The sequence below is a fragment of the Scylla paramamosain genome, chromosome 10, assembly GCF_035594125.1.
Source record: "Scylla paramamosain isolate STU-SP2022 chromosome 10, ASM3559412v1, whole genome shotgun sequence".
NCBI lineage: Eukaryota > Metazoa > Arthropoda > Malacostraca > Decapoda > Portunidae > Scylla > Scylla paramamosain.
In genome coordinates, this window is record NC_087160.1 from 3,054,263 (window position 1) to 3,080,631 (window position 26,369).

Below are 26,369 nucleotides of genomic sequence, written 5' to 3' on the forward strand. Positions count from 1 at the left end.
GTTAGGAGGAAATTGAAACCATGCCAATAGAAAGACAGATAGACTATGAACAACAAATTACATTGGAAAGTAAAACCATGCCAACAGGAAGACAGATAGATTGTTTATTGTCCACAAATCACACAATGCATCAAGACAGACCAATCAGATTCATGGAGACATAAGAAATGAGCACCAGTGTGAGACATCTGCACCTCTTTCTGGCAGGCACTTGGGTTCGGCTGGACTCAGAGAGCACCCGGAAGTATTGTTTCACTGATGGAGAGGCATGGTCCTTGGCTGTGTCCCGCGGCCACACCCTCTACCTGCAGCGCTCACACTCCCACAGCCATCCCTACATGTCCACTTCATCAGGTGGGTGGTCCTGGTGGCAGGTATTCTTCACCCTCATTTATCTTGATTCTGTAATATCCCAGTCGTTTATTCTTTCCCAGTTTACAGCCTTATTTATTTTTCTTCTTATATTTTTTTGTATTCTTTCTGTGATACCACATCTTATCTTTACCCAGACATTCTACACCTTTATTTATCTTCATCCTTACAACTTTCTCTCATAACATCACATTCCAATCGGCAGCCTTATTTATCTCAATTCTTACTAGAGATATGAGCATTACAGGAAGAATAATAAAAGTATTTTAATTTATCATCATCTTTGCACCTCCCTATTCTTTCTGTAATGCCTCTCTCTCTTATCTTTTTCCAGACTTTCTTGACAGTCTTTTATCTTCGTTCTTACAGTTTCTATTCTTTAATGACATGTTTTCCTCTTATCTTTTCCCAGGCATTTTATACATTTATTTATCTGCATCTATACACTTTTCTTGTTCTTTCCGTAATACCGTACTATTTTGTCTTTTCCTCTGCATTCTAAACATTTGTCTTCATCTTTAAACCTCCTCTATTGTTTCTGTAATGCCACACATTCTTATCTTCTCCCAGATATTCTACACATTTGTCCTCATACATATTTACACTTCCTCTCTTCCCTCAGTAATGCCATACCATCTTATTTTCCCCCAGACATTCTGCATGTTTGTCCTCATCTTTACACTTCCTCTCTTCTTCCAGACCAAAACAGCTTCAGTGGTCACCAGGGCTTTGATTTCACACAAGCCCAGACCAGCCCAGTGTTCCGGCCATTCCAGCAACCTGCAGGCGGAGGTGACCCATTTGTGTTTGGTGCCATAAGTAAGTATAAATGTGTCTGATGGTCAAGTAAATGTGTTTGATGTGTGTGTGTGTGTGTGTGAGTGTGTGTGTATGTGTGTGTGTGTGTGTGTGTGTGTGTGTGTGTGTGTGTGTGTGTGTGTGTGTGTGTGTGTGTGTGTGTGTGTGTGTGTGTGTGTGTGTGTGTGTATGTGCTTAGCTTTTAGATGATTTTGTGCACATCTTTATTTTGTTTTTTTCATGTGGACTAGTTCCTTTTTCCTTTCTGTATTAAAGTATTTTTATTGCTAATTCTTTGTATAGTTACCAGTCTGTATTATATCTTGGAAACAGCTACTCATATATCTTAAGTACACATTCATACTTTTGGATATATTCTTTTGAACTGTCATCTTCAGAGACTGGCAGAGACTAGGCTTCTCTCTCTCTCTCTCTCTCTCTCTCTCTCTCTCTCTCTCTCTCTCTCTCTCTCTCTCTCTCTCTCTCTCTCTCTCTCTCTCTCTCTCTCTCTCTCTCTCTCTCTCTCTCTCTCTCTCTCTCTCTCTCTCTCTCTCTCTCCTCTCTCTCTCTCTCTGTTAACCTTTTTGTTGTCCTTGGCCAGAGTTTACAATTCTAACAAATATGTAATCAATAAAATATCTATCCATCAGTCTGTGTATAGCTTGAAACCAGAGTGAAGGCAGCAGTGGCACCTAAAAAAAAATTAGTTTGCAATTTTAATAAATATGTAATCGATGAAATGTTTATTTATTAATCCATCAATGTGTGTGCAGCTCGTGGCCAGGGTGACGGCAGCAGCAGCACAGGAGGCCAGGCTGTGGGCAGAGGTGGAGACAACCCCCACAAGGCCCCACAGCACCAGATGGTCGACACAAACACCATGACAAATGAACAAGACGCTGCTGGAACCATCACAACTGCCACCAACACCACCTCCACCTTGCCCATTCCTACCACTGCCACCACCACCATCACCACCACCACCACTACCACTGGCACCAAGCAGCAGCAGGTACAGGTGAAAGACTCATTTGAAGCACCCTAAGCTATTCTCCTTACATATATCTTTTCCTGTGTTATAGCTTACTTGAATGTTCATGAAGTATATATTGGTGCACTGATCACCTAGCTGAATCACATGTGAGGATATCATGGCTTGTGGTCCCTTGCAGATTCCTCTTTTGTTTCTATTTCTACTGATGGGAAAAATTTTTTATGATTTTGTATTTGTTTTTTTAATTGTAATTTTACTTTCCTACTTTAGCCACCTATTTTTTTTTTTTCTCACACACACACACTCTCTCTCTCTCTCTCTCTCTCTCTCTCTCTCTCTCTCTCTCTCTCTCTCTCTCTCTCTCTCTCTCTCTCTCTCTCTCTCTCTCTCTCTCTCTCTCTCTCTCTCTCTCTCTCTCTCTCTCTCTCTCTTCCTGGTGACTTGCCCCATTTTAAGAGAGGAGTGCCCACATGCCTCCAGAACTTAATTGACTCACAATTGGAACTTTTTTCTATTTAATTTTTTGAGTACCAGATGTCAAGTGGTCTGTTTTTCTATTCTATTATTGTTATTTTATATTTTAAAGTTCTTGCAGCCCTTGGCCAGCATCCTTTACACACATAAAAAAAAGATTTAAAGGTATTTAAAGCAAGGGATTTGTGAGGGACTCATGTAAACAAAATTCTTTAAGGACAAATATTTATGTTAAAAAGAAGACTTTCCAATGTTGTCATTCTGGTGTTGCCTGGCCAGACAGTGATGCACAAGGTGTCACATGTGAGCATCAGTATGTGCTGGCTCTCCCTTGCTCTGTGTCATGACTTGTGCCATCCTATACACTGTACGTAGTGCCCTCCCTCCCTCCCTCCCCTCCAATGAGAGTTCAAAGTTGACCCACACGCCTCACAGCACCGTGGGAAATTCTCTGTTTTGCATCGGTGGCTCAAGGAGGAACAGCACAAGGGTGCACCATCTTCACTACTCACTCCGCATGGCCAACAGCATCACCAGCAGCAGCAGCAGCAGCAGCAGCAGCAGCAGCAGCAGCAGCAGCAGATGGGTCAGCAGCAGCAACAGCAGGTGGGACAGCAGCACTCTTACCATCAGTCACAACCACAACAACAGCAGCAGCAGCAGCAGCAGCCACAGCAGCAGCAGCAGGGCATCCAGCAAGGGACCCAATCACAGCCACAACAGATTGGTGAGAGAAAACATGACAAGAAGCCACAGCAGACACAGCAACTCACTGTGAGGTAAGCTTGCACATGACAAAGAAAAAACAAATATTAAGATCAAATACCCACACAGACCCATTCATTCCTTTTCCTGCCTTCATACAATTTTCACTGCTTCTTGTGACCTCACTGTTTTCATCACTGAGCCCTGTTAGGCTCAAAGTACCTTAGTTCAACTGATGTGTAATACCTGTCACATGACTCAAATATTAGTGGTGTCATCCCTTCCTTAATATCCAGACTCTAGAGGAGACAGCTCAGAGACAAGTACAAAATTATCCTAAGAAGTGTCTTGAAACTACCTTAACTAAATTCCCACTCAGGCCACACAGCATCACACTGTACTCTCCTCCCAGCAGTGGTGTGGCCCAGTGCAGCATGTCGCGGGACGTGCCCCCAGAGCTGCAGGGTGTGTCAGTCAAGGATCTAGTCAAGGCCATTGGGGAATCACGAGCCAATGGTAATGGAGCCACGCCACCCCGCACACCCCCAGCCACACCCAAGCGGCTGTCACGCTCCTCCAGTCCCCGGGCAGTGGGTGTCGGGGCATCAGGTAGCAGCACCATCATCTCTGGTTCTGGGACATCTCCAAGACAGATCTCCCGCTCTTCGAGTCCTGTCCCCATCCCTGGTGAGTCCAGCAACCAGCTTGACAATGAGGTGTGTGTGTGTGTGTGTGTGTGTGTGTGTGTGTGTGTGTGTGTGTGTGTGCGTGCACAGTGTTAAGCTACTAAATTGACAATGCTCTTTTTTTTTTTTTTTTTTTTCAAGCAGAATAATAACAGTTTCATAATCTTTTGTTTCCTTCTTTACCTTGTGTGTGCATACTCCATCTGTCTGCTGCATAGCCATCAGATACAAATTGAAAAGTGTTATGATTTGTATCTGAGCTATTTGGTTTTAAGCTGTAGCAAATAAACACATGAGCATTCTTATACATCAAGGGTAGTTGAATTCTGTTAGGGGCAGAGCTAACTTGTACTGATTCTTAAATTGGAGATCATTCATTTTTTAAATAAGGGAAGTAAGCACATATTGATTCTTGTATCGTTTTTAATTGTAAGAAGTAAGTAGGTATTTGCTGACTCTTATTGGGTTGCTATTCAGTTTTAAGCCTCAAAGGTGTGGAAGCAGCAACATTGTAGTGATCACAAAGGATGTGCAGTATTCTGAGGACTTATGACCAGATCCCCACTTAGAGCCTATACATTGCACCTCACTGCTCTCCTTCATAGATAACACACAGAAGTCAAGCTGCAGCAGACAAGAAGAATGAGTTGACATGTTCTCAGTAGTAGTAGTGTGGTGTTAGAAGAAGCAAACTAAAGGCATCCCTCCACAGGTCGTGGGAGGGAGAGTGCCAGCAGCTCTCCACTCCACAGTTCACCACGAGCCACAGGGGTGTCACCACTGGTGTCGGGAATGGGTGCACTGGGGGAGAGGGCAGCCAGCAGTCCACCCTCTGCAATACGCAGCGCTAATGACTCCCTCAGCGACACCAGCGTCTTTGTGTCTAGCCTCGCCCAGGATATGTCCCACTCACCCAGTGTCTCCTCCCTGCCCACTTCTACCCCCAGCACACCCAGAAGGGTAAGCATCCTCCTACATCCTTTCTTTAGTTCAGTCACCCCACCTTGTGTTCCTTCCTTTAATAGCACTTACTACCCCCCCAGGAGCCATTCAGCAGCACATCCAAGACGGTGACACAGACAGCCACACAGACCAGCCCCGAAGGAGTCAAGTTCAACATCGGCTCCACTGGCTCCAGGGATGAGAACCTGCGCCTGTCACCAAAGATGACCCGCAAGGACCGATCAGGGAAGCCTCACCGCGGCAAGCGGGAGCACGTGGTGTCCCCAGCATCTACACAACGGGATAAGCCAGGGTCCAGCCGGGACAAGGTAAAGGAGGCCATGAGTCCCTCCGTGGCCGAGTGCCTGCGTGCCATCTTTGCCGCCTTCCTGTGGCATGAGGGCATCGTTCACGATGCCATGGCCTGTGCCTCATATATCAAGTTCCATCCAGACCTGACCAAACAAGGCACCTTCCACTGGAAGTCCCCTTCCACCACTGCCAAGTCTGAAAAGCTGACCAAGGAACAGAAGGCACGACAGCGGCACTCAGTGGAGGTGAGCACCTACAGCTACCTCAACAACGTCACCCTGCAGAACACGGATGACTTGCTGAAGCCTGGCACCAATGCCAACATCAACGAGGTGACGCACCTCACCGAGAGTGGCGGGGAGGATGCAGCAAGCCGAGCCTCCACCAGCTACACCCAGGGACCCCATGGTCAGAAACTGGCCACAGTGATGGAAGGTGGCCCTGGCACCGACCCCCCAGACCTGCCACCCGTGTTGCGCCATGTGGTGCTGCTGTGGGAGGAACTCACCACCAGTTGCCTCAAGGCCGTGGCACAGCAGATCATCCTGCCATCGCCCACCATCCCCGCCCGCCTCAAGAAGGCCGACAAGCTGAAGGACAAAAGTGACCGCGAGAAGAAGAAGCACAAGAAAAAATCTTCCTCCAGCAGCAGCATACCCATGTTTGGTGCTGAGGCGGCAGCAGCAGCAGTGGCTGGAGAAGAGGAGGATGGTGTGTGTGAGCTGTGTGGTTGTAATGTTCCTTCAGAGAATTCTGAACAGCATTTTCGGACAGTGCACCCAGGGTGTGGTGCCTCCTCCAAGGGGTGTGGCTATGTGGGCACACGCTGGAAAGTGTTCCCCACCAAAGACAGAGTGTCCCAGCCATGTGGTGAGGCAGTGCGTGGCTGTTTCCACATGTGTTGGAGCTGCCGCAACAGACACAAGGGGCAGTTTAGTCATTTTGCTGGCAATAAATCTAGCAATGGCAAGGGAAAGAGAAAGTCCAACAGCAAGCTTCTCTCACCTCTGCCTCAGCTGGATGCACATGTAATAATGAGAAACAATGCCATGTTTTTGTTAGACCTAGCAAGTGCAGCATCCCCAGCACTGCTGTCCCGCACCAACCTGATGAGGCGGTCACCCTGTGTCATGCCTTGTGTCTCAGAGCTCAGCCCTGACAACAGCCCCTTCCCCAAGGTGAGTCACCACTGGGCACAGGAAAGTACATGGATGGAACTGTTGTGTTAGGAGACACAGAGAAAGAGAGATAAAGAGATAAACTTACTGACACAGAGGATGTAGCATGACTCATATGATAATCTGTGTGGTCTTTAGTGGTCTGTTTGTTCAGGGAATTCTCAGTTCTTTCCAGAAAATTTGTCTTTACAGAAATCTCTTACTGTTTCTTCTGAGACATTCTACTGCCCTTTCTCTGTCACTGATTTTCCTTCATATATATTTCTTTTACCTTATTCACACAACCTATATAGATATGAATACACTTCATCTTTCAGCTTGCCTTTAGAATATTCTTGTATAAATGTGCATGGCTTGGTTTTGTTGGAAAGACTGAAGTAAATATAGTGTGGATATAAGGAATGGAGCAGTGACAGGGTAGCTGCTGTGACTGAACTGTGGTGAATGGCTGGATGTTAGATGCTAGCTTTTAAAGTGTGGAGTGGTGATGGGATGGATAGAAGGGCTATGGAATTGTGTAGAGTAGCTCATAAGACTGGCATGTGAATGGGCTTACTGCTACAGCTCAAGTGATGTTAGTTGCTGTGGATTTGATTAGGAAACAGTTATTCCTCAGGCTGCTAAATACTTACACTATGGTTGTGTGTGGCAGGTTGCATTCCAGTGCCTGCACACCCTCAATTGTCAGCAGCAGCACCTCAACCAGCTGCGAGAAGACCTGCTGCTGCACCACACCTTCCATGCCAGTGACAACGCGGACTACAGGAGCAGCTCCGGGGAGTCTCGGGACAACAACCACCGGGAACACTCTCCGTTCTCTCCCCCAGGTGTGTGTTGCTTTGAGCCACACAGTGAAACCTGGAAATAAATACTAGTTGTAAGGGTAGTGTATATGTTCTTCCAGATGAGACAGTTTAACCCCACATATTTGTAGTTGTATATTATTTCGGTGAAAACTAAAAGAAGCACTTTTCAGTTGTTGTTTAGATTTTTGCTCTTACTCTTTGGGAACTGCTATCTCAGTGGGCCTTTTTTTTCTATAAGTAGTTTGTTGCTCTTGGCCAGGGCCAGGGCTACTAAATTTTGTGCACTAACTTGTCTATCTGGTTTCTGTAAAGGAAGGACAAGGAAAGGTTCAGCATGATAGAGAACTTTTAAGAACCAGATGAAGATGGCATCTGTGCATATAATCAGCATATGTCATATATGTGGAAAAAAACAGACTTTGGAATGTATAGACAAGAGCCAATAGCGATTCTTGTAATTTGGCAACTTCCTGAACTTCTGAGGAGTTGACATCAGAGTTACTTCTTCATTGTCATTGTTAAAGGTTCCATATATGTTTGTATTTGTTGGCCTTGCTCACCTCATGGCAACATACCAGGATGCTCAGTCTCTAGCAGGAGATGGAGTGGATGAGGGGCTTTGATTACTGACTGTCTTCCTCATGTCCCCCCACAGAAGCCTCACACCAGGAGTCACCAGCGTCAGACAGTGAGGTGCCCCGTGGCCGGCCGTTCCATCGCTCCATATCAGTTAATGTGGGCACCTCTGGCCAGGACTGGACTTCAGCCGCTGCCTCAGCCTCAGCCTCCCACCACGAGCAGGACCAGAAGGCTGTTGTCATATTGAGGAAACGGAACAACAGTAGTGGTGAGAATGCAGGTGCGAAGCCAGTTAGGAAAGACAAGGGTAGACTAGTGGAATACCTGTCTTTTAGGCCAACGTGTTCTTTTCATGGTAAGAACTGAGCCTCAGAAGTTAAGTAATAAAGCAACATTCACAATATTCAGTATGTCATCTATCAAAACTTGTATGATAACCTGAAGAATGAATACAGCAGCAACCCCATGAAGACTGCCAAAGTGATGACCCTCCTATCCTGTCCCCAGCAGATGGAGGAAGCTCACTATTGGTCCATCCCTCGGCTGCCCTTGAGCGCCTGGCCACCTCCATTGAGCGCGGTGGTGGCCCTGGTGGTGACCCAGGAGGGCGAGCACGCCAGGTCATCATCCGACCCATCATGGCCTTCATCTTCCAGAACCATGACCTGGAGACGCTGGCCTTTGCAATGAGACACGCAACTCGCAAAGCAGCGGCGCGTGTGTATGCAATGCAGGTGTGTGGCAGGGCAAGGCCAAGGGTGTTCTCCTGTGTTGTTTTATACTGTTTATTTGTTTCATATTTCCAAGCATTTTAGGTGAAGATGATATGTAAAATTGTTAAGAGTCCATGGAATAGCTTAAATTACAACATGTTGCAAGACATGGGAACCTTTAGGAAAGTAGAGTTTGAAATGTATAAGAATGTAGTATTAAGGAAACTAGAAAGTTAAGTGTCTGTTAGGTAGTTTGTTGGATTAATTGAATAATACATTAAATTTTTTTGTAATTACTTGGATTCCTACTTGCTGCATTTTCAGGTATCTCCCCAACATGTTGAAGAAAATCCTTCATATATTAGAAATCATGTCTCAGTTTTTATCCACTGTCATTGTGATACTGCAGGCTGGAAACTCTCCCATGTTTCACATACATGTATACATTTTTTTTTTCCTAGGCATTGAACTGGCTACTGCGTAGTGTGACACAGCCTACCTGCCTGCATGACCTGCTGTGGTGCTTTGTGGCAGCACTCACCCCTGCCAGCCCCCACCATGGAATCCCTGCAGCACCTCAGGAAGATCCTCAGCTCCAGGACCAGCAGCATGTCCACCACCAAAGGGAGAAGGCGCATGACATGGTGAGCTTGGAGAAAACTTAAGGGGGCTTGAGCAAGAGATTGGATGGAGAGAGACAAAGACAGTGAAAGAGAAAAAATACTTCCCAGCATAAGCATTTTTCAGTAACTAGATAATTAATAATAAAAGAAAAATCCTCAATAATAGAACATGAGTAGAAATAGTTTGAGTAATGTGAGTATTTCTTCATTTACCTTCTGGTGACCCAGCAGCAGGAGGGAGAGATGGTGGTGCTGGAACACCCTCTGAGTGATGTCACACTGGCAGGCGATGCTGTCCACCCACTGCCCCAAATCTTCCACCAGCTGTTGCAGACAGTGGCCGACCTCATGATGCTGCTGCCACCTGGATCACCCCTCCAGATGATGGCTGTCAGGTGAACCAGTCAACACTGCACACCCACACACACACACACACACACACACACACACACACACACACACACACACACACACACACACACACACACACACACACACACACATACACACAACTTCTTTGATAGAGTTTATGCACTTGTATAAGCACTATTCACTCATTTCCATAAACAAAACTTTATTGAGGGAATATGTAGACACATCTGTGTAAGGCTTAACACCTGACTTGAAGCAAGTACAGCCTCCATTTTATTATTAGTATGAGTTAAGACAATGCATTTGGTTATTCAATCCCTTCTCTGCTAATTAGCATATCTTTCCTTAATCACTGTCCACTCTGAGACTATTTTTTTGCTCTACATCCACCACCAAACATTACACTGGCTAGAAATTGCAAAATCTATTCTTTATCTATTCTTTTAATACCCTTCTTTCTTGTATATGCTTATAAAGATTTCATGCATTGTTCTTAGTGATGTGAATTGTTCCATATCTCAGTGAAACCATCAATGAAAATACTGTACACTGGATTCACTGCCATTGCCACACAGGTGCTGGGGTCTGCGCTTCACTCCCTCTGACCACGACTTCCTGCACCAGAGTCACGTCTTCTCCAACATCTCTAAGATCCTGTCCCGGTCCGAGGAGGTGCTGGGGGCCGGGGAGGAAGGGGTGGCCTCCATGTATGAGAGTCATGGCCCGGTGAGTTGCCAGAGAGGGAAAGGCTGCAGTGTGTAAGTTAGGCAAGAAGTTGTTGAGGACAGTGAGGAATGCCTACCTCTGGTGTAAGTATTATTGTATCATGATTGTTAATGGTGCATCAAGGACAAATAATTCAAGAAAGTATTCTGAGGACCAAAATTCTCTGCAAAAAAAAAGTGAACTTCATTTTTAGCACCTGTCATATTCATCAGTATCATCTCAGCTCCTTATTTTGCACTATGAGCAAAGTAAGGTGAGGAACTGAGACCATACTGACAGGTAGCAAAGGATAACAGGCAGTGCACCAGTGAATCTTACAGTCAGTCATGTTACATCATGTACAGGAGCCCTGATGTACATCATGATGCACACTTTCACTACATAATGAGAAGAGGCTGTTTTGTAGAACTCTGAGATTTGGAGAATGCTTCTCTTTTTATGCAAGTTTGGTTTGGAGAATCTCTTCCGATGTGTTCCTTTTTTATTTATTTTTTATTTATTCACTTTTTATAATTCTTTTTTCTATTTATTTATTCATGTATTTATTTATTTTATTTATTTATTTATTTATTTTATTCATTTATTTATTTATCTTATTTTTTATTTATTTATTTATTATTTATTTATTTATTTATTTATTTTTATTTATTTATTTATTTTATTTTTATTTTTTTTGCTGTTTATTTATTTTTTTTTAAGCTTCATGTCCTAAGAGTGAAGTGCCCAGCCCTCATTGTGGGAGCATCACCATGTAACACCATCATTTATGTTTAAGATTACTTTGGCATTTATTTAATTTTGTTTGAGCAGTGGACTGGCCCTTTCAATTTTGAAACTTACATGTTCAGTTTTCCAATGGCTGTCTCCATTCTTGTGTTTTCATGTTTTCCCTGAGAGTAATGTTTGTCCTGAGTATCCTGTTTATTCATAGCTGTTTGGTGGCCTGGCTGTGATGGCAAGTCTTGAGTGTTCATTGTGTCTTCCAGGAGCCAGCTGGAAGTTGAGAGAGTTTAGCATGCCAGTTATCAATGAGTAAGCAGGAAATAGGAATATCAGTATACCTAATTAAGATCATTGCATTAGACAACCCAAGAAAGTAATCACAAAATTCTGTCCAGTAAAGCTTAGCTGTTTTGCATTGTTGTTGTATTACCTGCCCTTTAAGAATTCAATGTGTTGTGCATGTTTTCACCCCACAAAAAAAAAAAAAGTCCACTAAAGCAATCACACCCAAAATATGAAACATTATTTTCTTTTTTGATCATTTTTAAAAACCTTCTAGTATGTCTTTACTGTCCCACTCAGAAATCAAAATTCTGCATGCTGAGGTTTGATTTCCCCAAAATAGCAGACACCCTCCCACCCCCCCTGCCCTGACCGCCTCCGCTGGTCCGCCGCGCAGGTGACTAGCACGGTGGAGAGCCTGCGGGACCTGATGGGCGAGTGTGAGGTGCGGGCGTCCAGTAGGCAGGCCATGGTGCCCTCCCTCACAGACTCCTCCACTGAGACCTTCTGGGAGTCGGGAGATGAAGACCGCAACAAGACCAAGACCCTCACCATCACCTGCCCTGCCTCCATCCATCCCCAGACCATCTACATCCACATTGACAACTGCAGGGACCTTGGGGTGGGTGTCCAGATTCTGCTCTGCCCTCAAATCCAGGCTCTTGGGCCAATGAAGGGGATGTTATTTAAGCAAAAAGAACATTCAGAATAGTGGATGTGGGAATTACAATCTTATAAGCAAAAGAAAGTTAAGAATGGAAGAAGTAGAAATTTCAGTCTTAGAAACAAAAGAATGTACAGAGTAGAAGTAGAGATTGTAATCTTCAAAGCAAAGGAAATTCAAAATAGAAGAGGTAGAAATTGCAGTCTTAGAGGGAAAAGAACATTCAAAAGAGAAGACCTAGAAATTACAATCTTAGAAGCAAAAGAACATTCAAAATAGAAGAGGCAAATATCACAGTTTTAGAAGCAAAAGAACATTCAAAATAGTAGAAGCAGAAATTTAAATCTTAGAAACACAAGAATGTTCAAAGTGGAAGAGATAGAAATTGCAATCTTAGAACTAAAAGAACATTCAAACTGCAGGTATTGCAGTTTAGAAGCAAATGATTGTTCAGAATAGAAGAGGCAGGAATTGCAACTGTAGAAGATTAGGAACATTCAAAATAGAAGAGATAGGAATTGCAATTTCAGTCTTATGTATAGTACGAGAATATTTGCACATCACAAAGGTTAGATGACAATGGGAGACAGCCATAAGTAGTAAAGTCCTCAGTAACAGCCAGCATCACTACAGGTGTTGTTGGTTTCCTTTCAGAACAAGGTGTCCAGTGTGGTGTTTAAGTGTGGCAGTGGTGGGGAGGACATGGGTGTTGCCAGGAAGGTGGATCTGGAGAGCAGGTTTACTGGCTGGCTGCATGCTGTCCTACTGGGTGAGGCTTGGCAGGCTTGACCCTTTTTGTCAATAATGTGTTTGTTTTGCTTTTTCTGCTTTGATGAATTTCTGCTGTTTTTAATTATAATAGTATGAGGCTAAGAGTGTGAATGATGTGTGCATGAGTGTGTGGTGCTTTTTCAGGACTATCTCATATGGGATTAGCAGCTTGGTATATAGATTTATAAGTCTGTTCTCATAAACCAAACTTAGAAATCATACTAATTTTACAAATATGCATAGCAGAAACTGAAGTGTATTAGGGTGATCCCTGAGACTATCCTTTTTCACCAGTGGTCAACAGGGCTAAGAATGCGAATGATGTGTGCATGAATGTGTGGTGCCTTCTCTGAGCCACCCAACATGGAATTGTCAGTTTGGTATATATGGATGATTTATAAGTAAAGTATTCAGGCATTTAGACATCTTCAGGTCAGGAAACAACATGACCAGTATCATCCTGATCACCGGTGCAGGGGAGGCTGTCACCAACATGGTGGTGGAGCTGCGTGGGCCGGACCAGAGTGTGCGAGTGCGGCAGGTGCGAGTGCTGGGCAGCGGCGAGGGTGAGGGAGGCGGAGTGCGACCCTTACGCCAGCACTCACCACTCACCATCCAGCACCGTGCCTGTGAGCAGGAAACCCTCAAAGTGTTCCGTCTCATCACTGGACAGGTAACTACTGCAAACCTCTTGTTTCTGCACCACACTGGGTTTTGCTCATCACCAAAATTTGTATGGTCATTGAAGTGTGTTTTTCCTCTTAACCTCTCCAAACTGTTGACAGTACCAATACCACTATGCTGCAGTGTGCACTGTGAAATAGTATTAGTCAGAAGATTGTATATTTCTTAATGGGAATGGTATGGTCTCATCAGAAACCTTCCTGTAATCTCTTCTAGAATCAAATCAGTTTGTGCTGACCCCTGTTCTTCAAACCTCCCTCAAGGTGATGACCACAGGAGAAGTATTTACTAGTGCCTGTCCATACTTATCATTCTTGTTTATTCCAGTCATGTCACTTTCTATCAAGTTTATGCCAACTTCTGTTCCATAAGACTCTTTCAAGGTGGGGACTCGCAGAAGCCTTTACTTACACCTGTCCATGTTCTTCATCCTTACTCACTCCAATCTCCTTATTTTCTGGAATCAAGTCTATGCCAGCTTCTATTCCTTAAAACTCTTTCAAAGTGGGGACTCACAGGAGAAATCTTTACTTGCACCTGTCCATATTCATCCTTGCTTACTCTAGTCTCCTCACTTTCCTACCATATGGAGCAAAGCAAGATGTTTTATATGTGTTGGAAACTTAGACTAACTAGCATCCCTCCTGTAGGTGTTTGGGCGCCTCATCAGGACAGCGGAAGGAGCCAGCCAGGGAGTGGAGGGACGGGAGGTGTGTGCAGGACCCATGGCGGCAGCAGAACACCAGGAGCGCAACAATGACTTGAGGGAACACATGGTTGGCATCCTCTTCTCAAGGTCAAAGCTCACACATCTTCAGAAGCAGGTTTGTGTGTGTGTGTGTGTGTGTGTGTGTGTGTGTGTGTGCATGATTTATTTGTCTCTGGCTTATGTTTGTAATTCATATCCAAAGTTTTGATAGTTTTGTAATCATTCTTATGTCCAGAGCCATGATGAATGTTTAATCATGATGATTAAACATCATTATTGTAAGATTAATAGTAATAAATCATTCTCAGAAACAATTAGGGTGCAATACTTATAGTAGGATATATTTGTATATATATCCTGTATAGACAAACCAGAGAGCAGTAAAATAGAGTGAGGAATTGTCAGATGCAAATCAGCACACTCTGTTGTACACCTGAAGTAATACATCATATTTCTCCACTGCCCAGGTGTGCTCCCACATTGTGCAGGCCATCCGGAAGGAGACAGTGCGTGCTCGGGAGGAGTGGGAGTCAAGCTTGAGCTGTGAGACACTGGGCACACCAGGCACCCCTGAGGAGGGCCAGCACAGCGCCCCAGACACCTACTGCTTTGAGATGCTGTCCATGGTGCTGGCCCTGAGTGGCTCGGCTGTGGGACGTGCTCACCTGGCCCAGCAGGACCACCTCCTCCGTCACCTGCTGTCCCTCCTGCACACTGGCTCAGCAAGAGTGCAGCGGCAGGTGAGTCCAGGCAGCAAGTGAGAGAAAGTTGAGGTCACAGACTCCCACTGATTGATCTCATTACTATGAGGAAGTACCTGTGCTTATCAAAAACATATGCCATCTGTTTTCACAGGACACATCTTTCAGCTTCACAGTAATGAAAATAGCTATCACCCCTTGCAGTATATCATATGTAATTCTACGTAAAAGCCTGAGATTTTATTTCTTACTTGCAAGGTTTTTTTGTGACAAAGCAGAGAACAAAAACATGAAGTGTGCTACGGGTTACCTACTTGTGGTGTCTTGTCCTCAGGTCGTGGCACTCTTCCGGCGCATGTTAGCAGACGTGCCACCCCAGTCACTGGCACTGATTCTTGGGGTGGAGGTGTTGCCGGCACATGACTATGCCAGCCTCCACACAGCCTCTCAGGACCAGGACACAGCCTTTGACCCACAAAAGTAAGTGCTTTTCTTGCTTTGCAATCATCTGATGCAAAATGGTCACCAGATGGGGATTTTTTTTATTTATTCGTTTTCTTTTTTATCTTGTTTTCTTAAGTTTCATATCAGCTGCTGAAATTGGTATTCTTAAAGCTAAAATGTTGCATCAGAGTATGTTTGCACTAAAAATATCTTCACCTTCCGAAAACAATACCAGCTTTGTATGAATAGTCAGTCTTGTTACAGATGGAGATTTAACAACCATGCCATGTCATGCCAATAGAAAGTTGCTATAGTTAGAAAATTCAATTTTACAAAGTTCCAATAATTTGATCTTCATTTCTAAACTTCCCTTTGCATCTATTCCAGGCAGGGAATTCTTGATGTATTCCTGGCAGTGATTGCCAAGGCTCTCACAGTGCAGCTCAAGACCAAGGGCAGTGATGGGGGGAAGATAACAGTGGCCCAGGGCAAGGGTGGTGTGACCTCAGTGACCCTGGCCACTGCCATGCCCACGCCCGCTGCCAACTCCCCACGCTGGTGGCTGAGGGGACACACCACACAGAAGCAGGCTGATCTCATCATTAACCTCATAAGGGACATGTCCATGGTAAGATGAGGCAGGCCTTGTGCAAGGGAAAATAGGACCAATCTGTAAAATAATAACAGTCATCATCATCTATGAACTGAATAAAGGACTGGCATGTAGAAAAAGAGCCACACTAAAAGAAAATTTTATTTCTCAATTCAGGGGTTCTCAACCTTTTGCAAGGTGGGCCCCCCAAAGCTGGTTCAGTGTATTCAGGCCCCCCCTCCTCCCTGCACCACCCCCTCAATCCCCTCCCTGTAGATAGATTATTGTATTGGCCTACACTATTATTATTTTTTTTTTCCCCTCCCATCCTGTGCTCACACCCCCCACTGTTGAGAAACACTGTCTTAATTGAAACAGGGCTCATCCAAACCTTCTAGGTATTTTCAAACAAAATAAATTCCCAGTTAAAGAATTATTTGATCCTAACTTTGTAAAACAGGTTTGCCACCTCACTCACTGTAAATGTGTTTATTGCAGGGCAAGCTTTCTGATACCTGGGCCAAGGTCAGCAAGGCAGCCATCGCAGAAAATATCATCAATTTAACCCGACTGCACGAGAGTGACAGGTCCTGCGCTGCGACCTGCCTGGCCACACCAACCCTGTGGCTGGCGCTGGCCTCGCTGTGTGTGCTGCACCCCGACCACGTGGATGCCCTCTCTTCACAACACTGGCAGGCCACTACCTCCTCTGGGGACCCCCACAACCCTGAGCCCCGGGTAGGTCCTCCATCCTTGTTCATTGTTGCTTGATTGAAACTTGTGTAAATAGAAGTGATGAAGTTTATAATGCTATTTATTTCATTAATCAAGTACAAGTATTTCCTCTGAGACAGGATGGTTCATGGGAAACCAGATCTTCAAGTTTGCCACAGCAAGTGCAGTGGCAAACATCTGTATTTCCTTCCAACATTTTGGCATAGAGACTATGGCATTATCAAGGATCTGAGATAAAAAAAAGTGTAAAAAAATAAAAAGAAAAAGAAAAAATACACATATTCACATGTAAATATGTTATATACAAAGGACAGGCTGACATGTTATTGTTCAGAGTAAGAGACAATTTCTCATCCTTCTCCTTGGTGCACCACCCAGCCAACCTGCGAGAACCACGATGATGGGGAGACACTGGCCATGATCCTGTGTGAGGAGTGCAGCAGCAACCTGTGTGGCGAGTGTGACCGCATCCTGCACCTGCATCGCCGTACCAGACACCACCACCGCACCGTCTTCCGCCAAGAGCAGGAGGCCATCAAGGTAAAAAAACAAAAGAAATTATTACGAGAGATTGAAAAACCTAATTGGGCTTGATACTTGCTTCATCACCCTTGATCCACCACTTTTTACCAACTCACCCTTCCTTCATGCATCGCTGACCCAGGTGGACCTTCATGAGGGTTGTGGCCGCACCAAGCTGTTCTGGCTCCTAGCCCTGGCTGACTCCACCACCTTGAAGGCCATGCTAGAGCTGAGAGGAGAGAGCCAGCGCACCCGAGGCTCAATAGCAGCCACCACCTGCAGGTTCTGTGGTGCACCGGCCCAGCCCTCCCTTCTGTCGCCTGCACCTGTGTGTCAGGACTCAGACTGTCAAGTGAGGCCCCAGAGTGGCAGAGGCTTACCTTATTATATCACTGTCAAAAGTATCATGAAATACACTAACACCATATTCATTTCGATATTTAGAATGAACCAATTTGGTGTGGCTTGTAGTTAACAAGTAAGATTTTATTTTGAAGAAAATGCTTCATATAATTGTTACAACTGTGATATGATAAACTTATGTCATAGCAGTTGTTTTTAACAGACACATTCCTCTTTGAATAACAATACTGAAGTGATATTAGATTTCTGATGAATGTCTCAAGTTTTTTTGCTTGAGTATCAGTGTTCTCCAAGGGAAGAATGGTAAAAAATTACTCAAAAGAATAGAAGTTATTTTTAGAATTCACAGCCATGCCTTTCTTAACAACTACTCACACTGTGAGAAAAGAAAAGTTTTGTTTGCTTCTTTTTATTTATTTATTTTTTTTTTCATTTAGCATTGTTTCCAGCATCACCATGTAGATTTTGCAAGATCTTGAAGATCACTGAGTAAACCAGCATCTTGTTTGTCTCCCAAGGAGTACAGTCGAGAGGCATGTGTGAGAACCCATGACTGTGGCCACTTGTGTGGAGGCCTGAAGGGAGAGAACACCTGCCTACCCTGCCTGCACGGCTGCTCCAACAACCCATCCCTCAAGCAGGACGCAGACGACATGTGCATGATCTGCTTCTCAGAGGCACTCTCTGCTGCCCCAGCTATTCAGGTTTGTAAGAAAACATCATTCTAGTTTTGACGTGTGTAGGTTCATTCACCTTATCCACTTGTCTGCTTCCCAGTTCATCTTTCACAATTAAATTAGGGCCAGGAAGCCACACTTTGCTATTCTTTCATGATTGTTGCCAGTGATAAACGTGACTGAAGTTAATGTTGCATGAATGACACTGGAGAAGAATTCATATCAGGATACATTACCACTACATGATGATGTGCTAGTGTCCACTCAGAGGAAGGAGAAAAGCTGTCCTGAAGCTCAATGTGCAACTTCTGTACAGTGTGTAGTTAGCAGTTTACTACACAAGGGTGGAAAGGTTTGTAGAATCAGCTTGAACAGTGTTAGGTGTCACTTTCAGGTTCATGGGTATTCTTAATCCTGTCGAGTACAAACCACTGTTGTTTCAGAGAGACATTATATTCACAACTGATGTGAGATGCACTTCTCATCCTTAACTGCTGGTAATTGCAACTCTCTTTCATAAATTGGAAAGCTTGAGTACAGTGATCAGTGATGTGACCCGTATTCTAAATTTTCATGGTGCCCATTGCCCATTTATTTTAGCATTTCCCTGACAATGCGATGATGCTACATTTTCTCCCTAACACAGCTGGAGTGCGGCCATGTTTTCCATGCCCACTGTTGTCGCAATGTGCTCACAAGACGCTGGCCGGGACCTCGCATCACTTTCACCTTCTCCCTGTGCCCGATATGCAAGGTGAGTCCCAGCACACTCCACCATGCACTAACATTCACAACACAGAAGTTTCCTGTAACACAGATGGACACAACATGGCAAGGAAACAACTGCACATTGTCTCTAAATTGTTGCCCTTGGCCAGTACTCCTCTTGCATTAAAAAAAATATCTGGCTTGGCCATCATACACTCCTACTTAACCACCATCTCCATCACCTTCAGGTTGCCATGAGCCATGATGTGTTAGGGGAGCTGCTCAGTCCAATCCTGGCACTGTATGAGGACGTGCGGCGCAAGGCTCTCATGCGGCTGGAGTACGAGGGTCTGCACCGCGCTGAGGCGATATCCACCCCCGGCGCACGCTACCACAACAACCCAGCAGCCTTCGCCATGGACCGCTATGCCTACTACGTCTGCTTCAAGTGCAATAAGGTGAGGCCAGCTTGAAGCAGCTCGCTTCACCTGACAGCTCTGGATCTATCTCCAGTATTTCATGCAGGCTGTACTGTTTTCAAGTGTGTTTTCATTATCCTAGTGGTAATTTAACAAACATTCTACATCATTACTGGGAGAAAACACCACAAGAACCCAAGGAATCATCGCTATAGCCCTTGAAAATAGTTGTTATGAGAGGTTAAAATTACAAACACAGGCCAAAGTTGTATAGCCTTTTTGATCATTTGAGGCATAAGATAAGGTACACTTTTGCCTTCTTACTGTTACCTTGAGCCAATTTTAAGTACCTTACAGGAGAAGCTACTCCATTTTAGTGTTATCATCTCTTTTTTCCTCCAAGGCATACTATGGTGGAGAGGCACGCTGCGATGCAGAGGCCGGGCTGGGAGACGAGTATGACCCAAGGGAGCTGGTATGTGGCGCTTGCTCTGACGTTTCCCGTGCTCAGATGTGTCCCAAGCACGGCACTGACTTCCTAGAGTATAAGTGTCGCTACTGCTGCTCTGTGGCTGTCTTCTTCTGCTTCGGCACCACACACTTCTGTAATGCTTGCCACGACGACTTCCAGCGAGTCACCAACATACCCAAGGCTGAGCTGCCCCGCTGCCCTGCTGGTAAGGAACTAATCAGGTGTGTGTGTGTGTGTGTGTGTGTGTGTGTGTGTGTGTGTGTGTGTGTGTGTGTGTGTGTGTGTGTGTGTATCTCTTTCTTTTTTTCTGTCTGTCCATCCATCTCTCTCAAAATCAAAAAGTGAGAAAAATTTTTTGTGTATTTGTTTCTGTCTCTTTTCCTGCATGTCTTTCCATCTGTCTCTCTCTCCCTCTTAAGAGAAAAGAAAGTTAGAGAAAGTGTGTGTGTGTGTGTGTGTGTGTGTGTGTGTGTGTGTGTGTGTGTGTGTGTGTGTGTGCGTGCGCACACACAACTACTGTAAGTACTAAGGCAAGTTCGTTTATGTTCCTGGCAGGTCCTCGTGCCCAGCAGCTGGAGGGGGAGGAGTGCCCTCTTCATGTCCAGCATCCACCCACAGGGGAGGAGTTTGCCCTTGGATGTGGAGTCTGCCGCAATGCTCACACCTTCTGAAGGACTCACCTATTCTTGTTGGTGTCATCCTGCAGCACCATGAGTCCTCCCTCAGCACCACCACTTGTTCTTCTCATCCAGATACAACTAAGAGAAATGCACCAGAGGAATGTGTGCAGGCCAGGCACATCTGTGAGACACATTCCTCTGCTGGCAACAAAGTGAGGAGTGACCCACAGTATGTAGAATGATAGAAGTGGAGGCTGACCCTTTTAACTTCTGTCAGTCTTGCACCATTACACTGCGGTGTGGTGACAATGCTGAACCCTTGTAGTCTTTGAGTTTGCCATTTCTCAGGAATGAATGAAATATAGATAATTATAATGCAGGTGCTGTTTGCTGTGTGTGAGCATATCTATGTTTGTGTGTGTGTGTGTGTGTGTGTGTGTGTGTGTGTGTGTGAATGTGTACATTAGCACTTCATCAGTCACTAAGCCAATCAGCACCTGAGGCTCTGTATCATCAGAGAAAGTGGTGACCTTGGCCTACCAGCATCCACTCATTTCACCATGCCATAACTTTACTCCATGTGACATATTCTTTCGTATCCCCTTTCTGCTTGGTGTCTTCTTGGTATTCCCTCACTACCTGGTGTCTTTATTTACTTAGCTGTGCCCCTCATCCTTACCTCATCTGGTCCTGCATTGCATCCCCAGTCTTGCCCAGTGAACCATTCCAGATTCCTTGGCTCTCTGTCCCTCCCATACCACCAGCCACTCTTCATGCATTCCTTATGCTTGTTTTTTCTATTACAATCATTAAAGACATTCATTACATGTACTCATATTGTGACTGACTTGTTTGTGGTGTAGAGGTCACTGGTTAACATTCTTGATGGAATATGTTACTGTGTATTAAACAGTTTTTAAAAACATAATCAATGAATATATAGTTTTTATTAAGAATTTAAGTCATTATGCTTATAGTGTAATTGGTAGAAACCCATTTTGTTGTTATTATGATGTAAATATTCATTTTACTCTGCTGCTCAAGAAAATAAGTGTAAAGACATTTGCATATCGGAAGTATTATAAGTTATCTCCTTTGGCTCCTTCAGCTCAGTTTGATGTCATGTTTTTTTTTAGTTTGTTGCATCAGTAGTCAACTTTGTTGTAGGTTTTGTTGTAGATTTATCATTTAGAGTTACACTTACAAAGTATGAGTCACATATCCTAAGCCAGGTGAAGTGTTAGTATCAGGCATAAGGAGTCATCCTGCTCCAGCAACCTCACTAATGGTTTAAGTTTCTTCTCTCTTCCTCAAGGCATTAGAATGCATATTATCAGCTCCTGCAGTGTAGATGTGAAGTGATGAACAGTCTCTACAGAATACCTCAGTCAAGGAACACAGGCTTTGTGCTGCTTGTCTTTAGGAATGCAGAGATGTGTTGTTGAGCAGCCAACACTAGACACCCTCAGCATTTATTGTGTCCTGAACCACACTTAACAAGATTCAAGTGCACAAAATAACAATTTACTGCAAGAAATTTGGAAATTTAAGATACTATTACCGGAGTGTGTATTTCACTGAGTCTGCCAAGTGATATGAAGTCACTTCAGATGTAAAAAATTCTTGAAATGTGTCCTGTTAAAAATTAACATGTATCCACCTCCTCTCATGACACTGCTGCACTACCTCCTCCCATTCCATCACATAGCATTCCTCCCACAGCTCCACTGTAGAGGTGGTGGATGCTGAGGAGGGTCCAAGGAAACTATTCTCTTGCAAATGTCTCTGTTTGACCCTTCTGCCATCCTCCTTTGCCTCCAGCTGGTATTTCACACCTCTAGTAAGAAGCTTACTGTCCAGCCTAATCTTATGTGGCAGTTCTTGGGTGCATGCATGTCCTCTCTGGTCAGAGATGCAGTCACCCATTCTCTCGCTCTCTCTCTCTCTCTTCACCATGATTAGCTAAATGCTTCTCTCTTAAAATCTTTAGTCAGGACTTGTTTCTTCAATATGAAGCAGCTCATCCCTCACTTTCCTCCTTGCAGTAAAAGACAACTGTTGTTTCCAAACAGGCTATCTAGTTAATGGATTGTTTCTCCAAGTCAGTGTATTTGTTGCGCTTGTAGTAATCATTGCAGCATGTACCTTATTATTCTTGTATTATGTTTTATTTTTAGTTTCTCCACTTCAGTGCTTTGGGCTTCTATAACTACTTACTTGCATGCATCTGATACCTGTTGAGAAAATGCTTGCTTCTGTGGCAGTATTCCTGCATCCCCTCTCATCCTTGCCCTGCCTCCCCTCAGTCAGGAGGTAAAGTGCTAAACACTTTAGTCCACTTCTTCCAGCAGTCTCAACTCATCTTATGACAAGAGAGAGGATTTAGCTTCCTAAACAGAAACACTGGCCTTTGGAAAGGTGTGGAGTCAGGGGTGGTGCAAGCAAGGAACATAAGTGATTTTGAAACAAAGTTAGATAAAACTCAGTATGGAGGCGGGACATTATGAGCTTTGCTCTAATCCTGTGTGCTACTACTAGATAAATGCATCATGCACTTTGGTTTGAGAAAGTGGATCAGTGCAGTCTCTTATCCTGAGCATCCATGTAGCCATGGAGTGGTCATCCACACAGCTGCTGCTTTAGTCATGCAGCATATTTCCTCTGAATGTTCAGTGGCAGACTTTGAACAATGACAAGAAGCACACAGGTGCATGGTGTGCGTGGGCTTCTTCAGTCTGTCTGGAGTGGGACCTGTGGCACAGCTGACTCTTGACATGTTGACAGGAGTGAATCCAGTGTGTGCTGCTGTCACTCACAGACTTTTCAATCAGGCCTGGCTGTGATTACTTTATTACTAAGTGAAATAGGTGTCTGCTTATCATTTCTGTAAGATTGATGGTCCTTGTATAAGTTCCTGTATAAGATCTTTATTGAGATGCAGCTATTTATTGGTTGTGAATGTTGGTGTGTAGACAGCACATGTGTAAGTTAACTTCCACTACTGTATGGCTGATGATGATGATAATGATGATGATGACTATATGGAGAACAACTTTCATAATAGTATTTCCCTGACAACCTAAAGTAATTAATGATGGTGACTTGGATGGAAGGAAGAATAGACATTTTAGATGAGGATTATTGAAATATGAATAACATTGTGAAGGGGGTTGTTGAGGATGTGAAACCATAGCATAAATGATGCAAATGACAGAAGGAAGATGAAAGCCTACCCAAGTCAGTATGGGTAATGAGGTGATGACAAGTCAAGTTGTATATAAGTAGCAGCAAAAAAGTGTTGATAGCTAGGTGGTCAGGATGTAAGGGTGGGGCTGAGCTGGGCTGGATTGGATACATGCTTGTGATATTTATTTTGTGATGTTCTTGTTTTGTTGTCTTTTGTATCCTCCATGCACATGTGGTGTACTGTAGCATGTTTTGGTTCATGGTATTCAAGTCACAACTCAGAAGCTGTCCAAGAAAAACTGTCATTGAGGATTACTGCAGAAGCCTGTGTGTGTGTGTGTCTGTGCGTGTGTGTGTGTGTGTGTGTGTGTGTGTGTGTGTGTGTGTGTGTGTGTGTGTGTGTGTGTGTGTGTGTGTGCCTGTACCTGATTGGTGTCTGGTGCTGTCCTCACCCAGACATCAGCAGCTGCTCCAGGATGGCCTGGAGGACTCTGAGGTTGTGCTTAAGTAGAAATTCATAAACAGTATTTTCCACATGAGCAGCAACATTCCTGCTGTGATGCCTGTACATGTTTCTTAAAAGGTGACTGACTGCTGTTACCAGTATTTATGATAATGTAAACAAATTGTATACAGTAGTAGGTTAGTGCATATCTCATTTGCAAGTTCACATTTCATTTTAGTCGAGCGCAAATCATATGATGCAAGGTGGTGAGACTCCACACGCCTTCAATATACAGTATGCAAGGCGTGATGTTTTGCCTTGCTGAGTCAGAATTGCTGAGTCTCCACAATCTATCTGGTGTAGCAGTGTACTTCAGGGATGACAACAGCAGTACAGCCATGCACATTTATTTTGCTCCCTGGTCATCCTGCATCTACTTGCTTGCTTAGACAGAAAGAATTGAATGATTTCTACACTTGCAAGTTCAAGTTTTATGCATCATGTGATACAAGGAGTTTTGATAGCACCCCAGAGTGTGGCTGTTGGGGAGTGCATGATGACACGCGTTGGGCCAGGCTGATCTCAAGCTTTAGGTTTTTTCATGGTAATGTTATGCAAGGTTTAAGAAATTGTCATCTGGTATGTCTCGTAGTCTAAAATTTCCTATTGGTCTAAATGTTGATTTCCAGGATTTCTAAAGAAGAATCCAAGATAAAATATGCTCCCTGAAGGCTAAGCTGCTTAGGTTGGCACATCTTCAATTCATCAAAACTTCAAAAATTTTCAAAAATACTCCCCCAGTTAGGTCACAATTTTGCTGTTGTTTTTGTGCTGTTGTACAATACAGCTTGTCAAAGTGCACCAGGTTTATTTATGATGCAGTGAAATTATCTTGTCATTTCATGGAGAATATTCAGTCAAAGCAATCTTTGTAGTGTAAGGTTCTGTAATGCCTATTCAAAATAAATTATTACTCTCCTATATATACATAACAAATGTCCATGTTCATATGTGTACAGAATATATGTAGGTTTCTGTGTAAACATTGTATTTTTGGAACAGAAAGCCTGTCTTTGTGATTTTAAGATGAATCTCAGAGCATTTTTAGTAACTCAAATAAGTATGGCATTTGATTGTAATAGTAGAAGAATCTCCATTTCCCTGAATGGATTAAGTGAATACTTTCAAAAGTTTACAAATGAGTGTGTTCATTTCCTGCTGGCTGAGAGGCTCAACTTGATGGAATGTCTCGGCCCAAGTCACCAACCAGATTTTCCCCAACAGGAAACAATCACCTCAGATGAAAACTTGGTGTAGTGAATTGTGGGCTTTGCAGGAAATGGTACAAGTGTGTTATTTACTTTCTAACTGAAGATGGAGCACCATCAAATATTTATGCTCTTTTGATGATGGTATTATTGTTCACATTGAGTTACCATTTTTCAGGGGCCCACAAAGCACGGCACTGAAGCTGACAGCAGGTGGTTGTTCTCACAGCTAGTCCTTCACTCATTCATCACCACTTCCTTTATTGGGATTTGTGCGCTTGGGATAGTCTCACAAGCTCCGTTTATTTGAACTTCAGATGTTTTATATTCTCATAAGAATTGAGAGCAGCTATAAATTAGTAATATATACATGTAATGAATTTCAATGACCTGATGGAGTGAATTGACATTGTATCAGGGAAAATTGTGCAGCTATGAGAGTTAAGTATTATGGTAAGTCTCAGGGTGAGGGAATAGAAAACTGCACATTGCAAAACACATAAGATCAAAATAATGCTCTCCCTTTTACACATGAAAAAACAAACATCAAAAGGTAATGGATCCTGAACTGAGCTGGGATTCACAAAAGAGTTGCAAACTTTGTAACTCCTTACAAACTTCTCAGGGTGCCAGATTTATTCGTAAAGTTGAGAACTTTTCAGGACCCCATAAGGTTTTGTAACCCAGATCTATGAGCACCTTTTCTCCAGTACAAAACTTGCATCATAAACACCAAAGAGCCTAAAGACAAGATGAACATGAAGCATTAACCAGTTTTGATTATCTGGTCCTTTTCAGAAACTGGGTGTTGATGGGTAACTAAAGCATTCATGATATTTCCAAACAAGAGGGAAAGGCACAGATCATTCTGTCATAGCCCCCCTGTGGAACCAGGTTTTAAGGAAAATTTAGCTTTTGAAGAAGGCCTTCCATAATCAAGAGTTTTTAGCTTTTATCCCAGACGAGGGAAAGGCTAGTCAGGTCAGCACCCCATTATTTATTTATGTTAGGTCAGAGTACATGAGGTGTCTGTTCATCACATTATTGTTATTGTTGCCATTAGAAAAACAGACCAACTACCCATGAAAGCCACTTCCACACATC

At 43.8% G+C, this 26,369-nt stretch overlaps 1 protein-coding gene and 1 long non-coding RNA gene across 22 annotated transcripts in view; one reads left to right on the forward strand and one right to left on the reverse strand.

Moving 5' to 3' along the window:
- The window catches only part of LOC135104093 (E3 ubiquitin-protein ligase MYCBP2-like), an 80,949-nt gene extending 55,313 nt beyond the window's left edge, over positions 1–25,636 (forward strand). For 8 of the 21 annotated variants that reach the window (XM_064011035.1, XM_064011036.1, XM_064011052.1 and 5 more), the window contains 28 exons: positions 208–354; positions 1,072–1,191; positions 1,944–2,182; positions 3,074–3,417; positions 3,756–4,030; positions 4,742–4,989; positions 5,073–6,461; positions 7,114–7,288; positions 7,923–8,201; positions 8,354–8,580; positions 9,021–9,203; positions 9,411–9,577; positions 10,130–10,280; positions 11,629–11,907; positions 12,604–12,718; positions 13,197–13,393; positions 14,055–14,228; positions 14,581–14,853; positions 15,149–15,294; positions 15,646–15,886; positions 16,349–16,588; positions 16,964–17,125; positions 17,250–17,459; positions 17,989–18,174; positions 18,794–18,901; positions 19,104–19,313; positions 19,678–19,951; positions 20,302–25,636. In XM_064011035.1, the coding sequence (XP_063867105.1) occupies positions 208–354; positions 1,072–1,191; positions 1,944–2,182; positions 3,074–3,417; positions 3,756–4,030; positions 4,742–4,989; positions 5,073–6,461; positions 7,114–7,288; positions 7,923–8,201; positions 8,354–8,580; positions 9,021–9,203; positions 9,411–9,577; positions 10,130–10,280; positions 11,629–11,907; positions 12,604–12,718; positions 13,197–13,393; positions 14,055–14,228; positions 14,581–14,853; positions 15,149–15,294; positions 15,646–15,886; positions 16,349–16,588; positions 16,964–17,125; positions 17,250–17,459; positions 17,989–18,174; positions 18,794–18,901; positions 19,104–19,313; positions 19,678–19,951; positions 20,302–20,417 (6,875 nt within the window). In that variant the 3' untranslated portion in view covers positions 20,418–25,636. Of the gene's footprint in view, positions 1–207; positions 355–1,071; positions 1,192–1,943; positions 2,189–3,073; positions 3,418–3,755; positions 4,031–4,741; positions 4,990–5,072; positions 6,462–7,113; positions 7,289–7,922; positions 8,202–8,353; positions 8,581–9,020; positions 9,204–9,410; positions 9,578–10,129; positions 10,281–11,628; positions 11,908–12,603; positions 12,719–13,196; positions 13,394–14,054; positions 14,229–14,580; positions 14,854–15,148; positions 15,295–15,645; positions 15,887–16,348; positions 16,589–16,963; positions 17,126–17,249; positions 17,460–17,988; positions 18,175–18,793; positions 18,902–19,103; positions 19,314–19,677; positions 19,952–20,301 lie in introns of all 21 variants that reach the window. The other 13 variants (XR_010270300.1, XM_064011048.1, XM_064011045.1 and 10 more) reach the window with 13 other exon arrangements.
- On the reverse strand, positions 271–7,967 carry LOC135104098 (uncharacterized). Its single transcript, XR_010270301.1, has 4 exons — positions 7,828–7,967; positions 7,463–7,571; positions 7,094–7,319; positions 271–402 (listed from the first exon to the last, which is right to left on the reverse strand). It is a non-coding gene; the product is annotated as an uncharacterized LOC135104098 (long non-coding RNA).
- Positions 25,637–26,369: the final 733 nt, after the last annotated feature.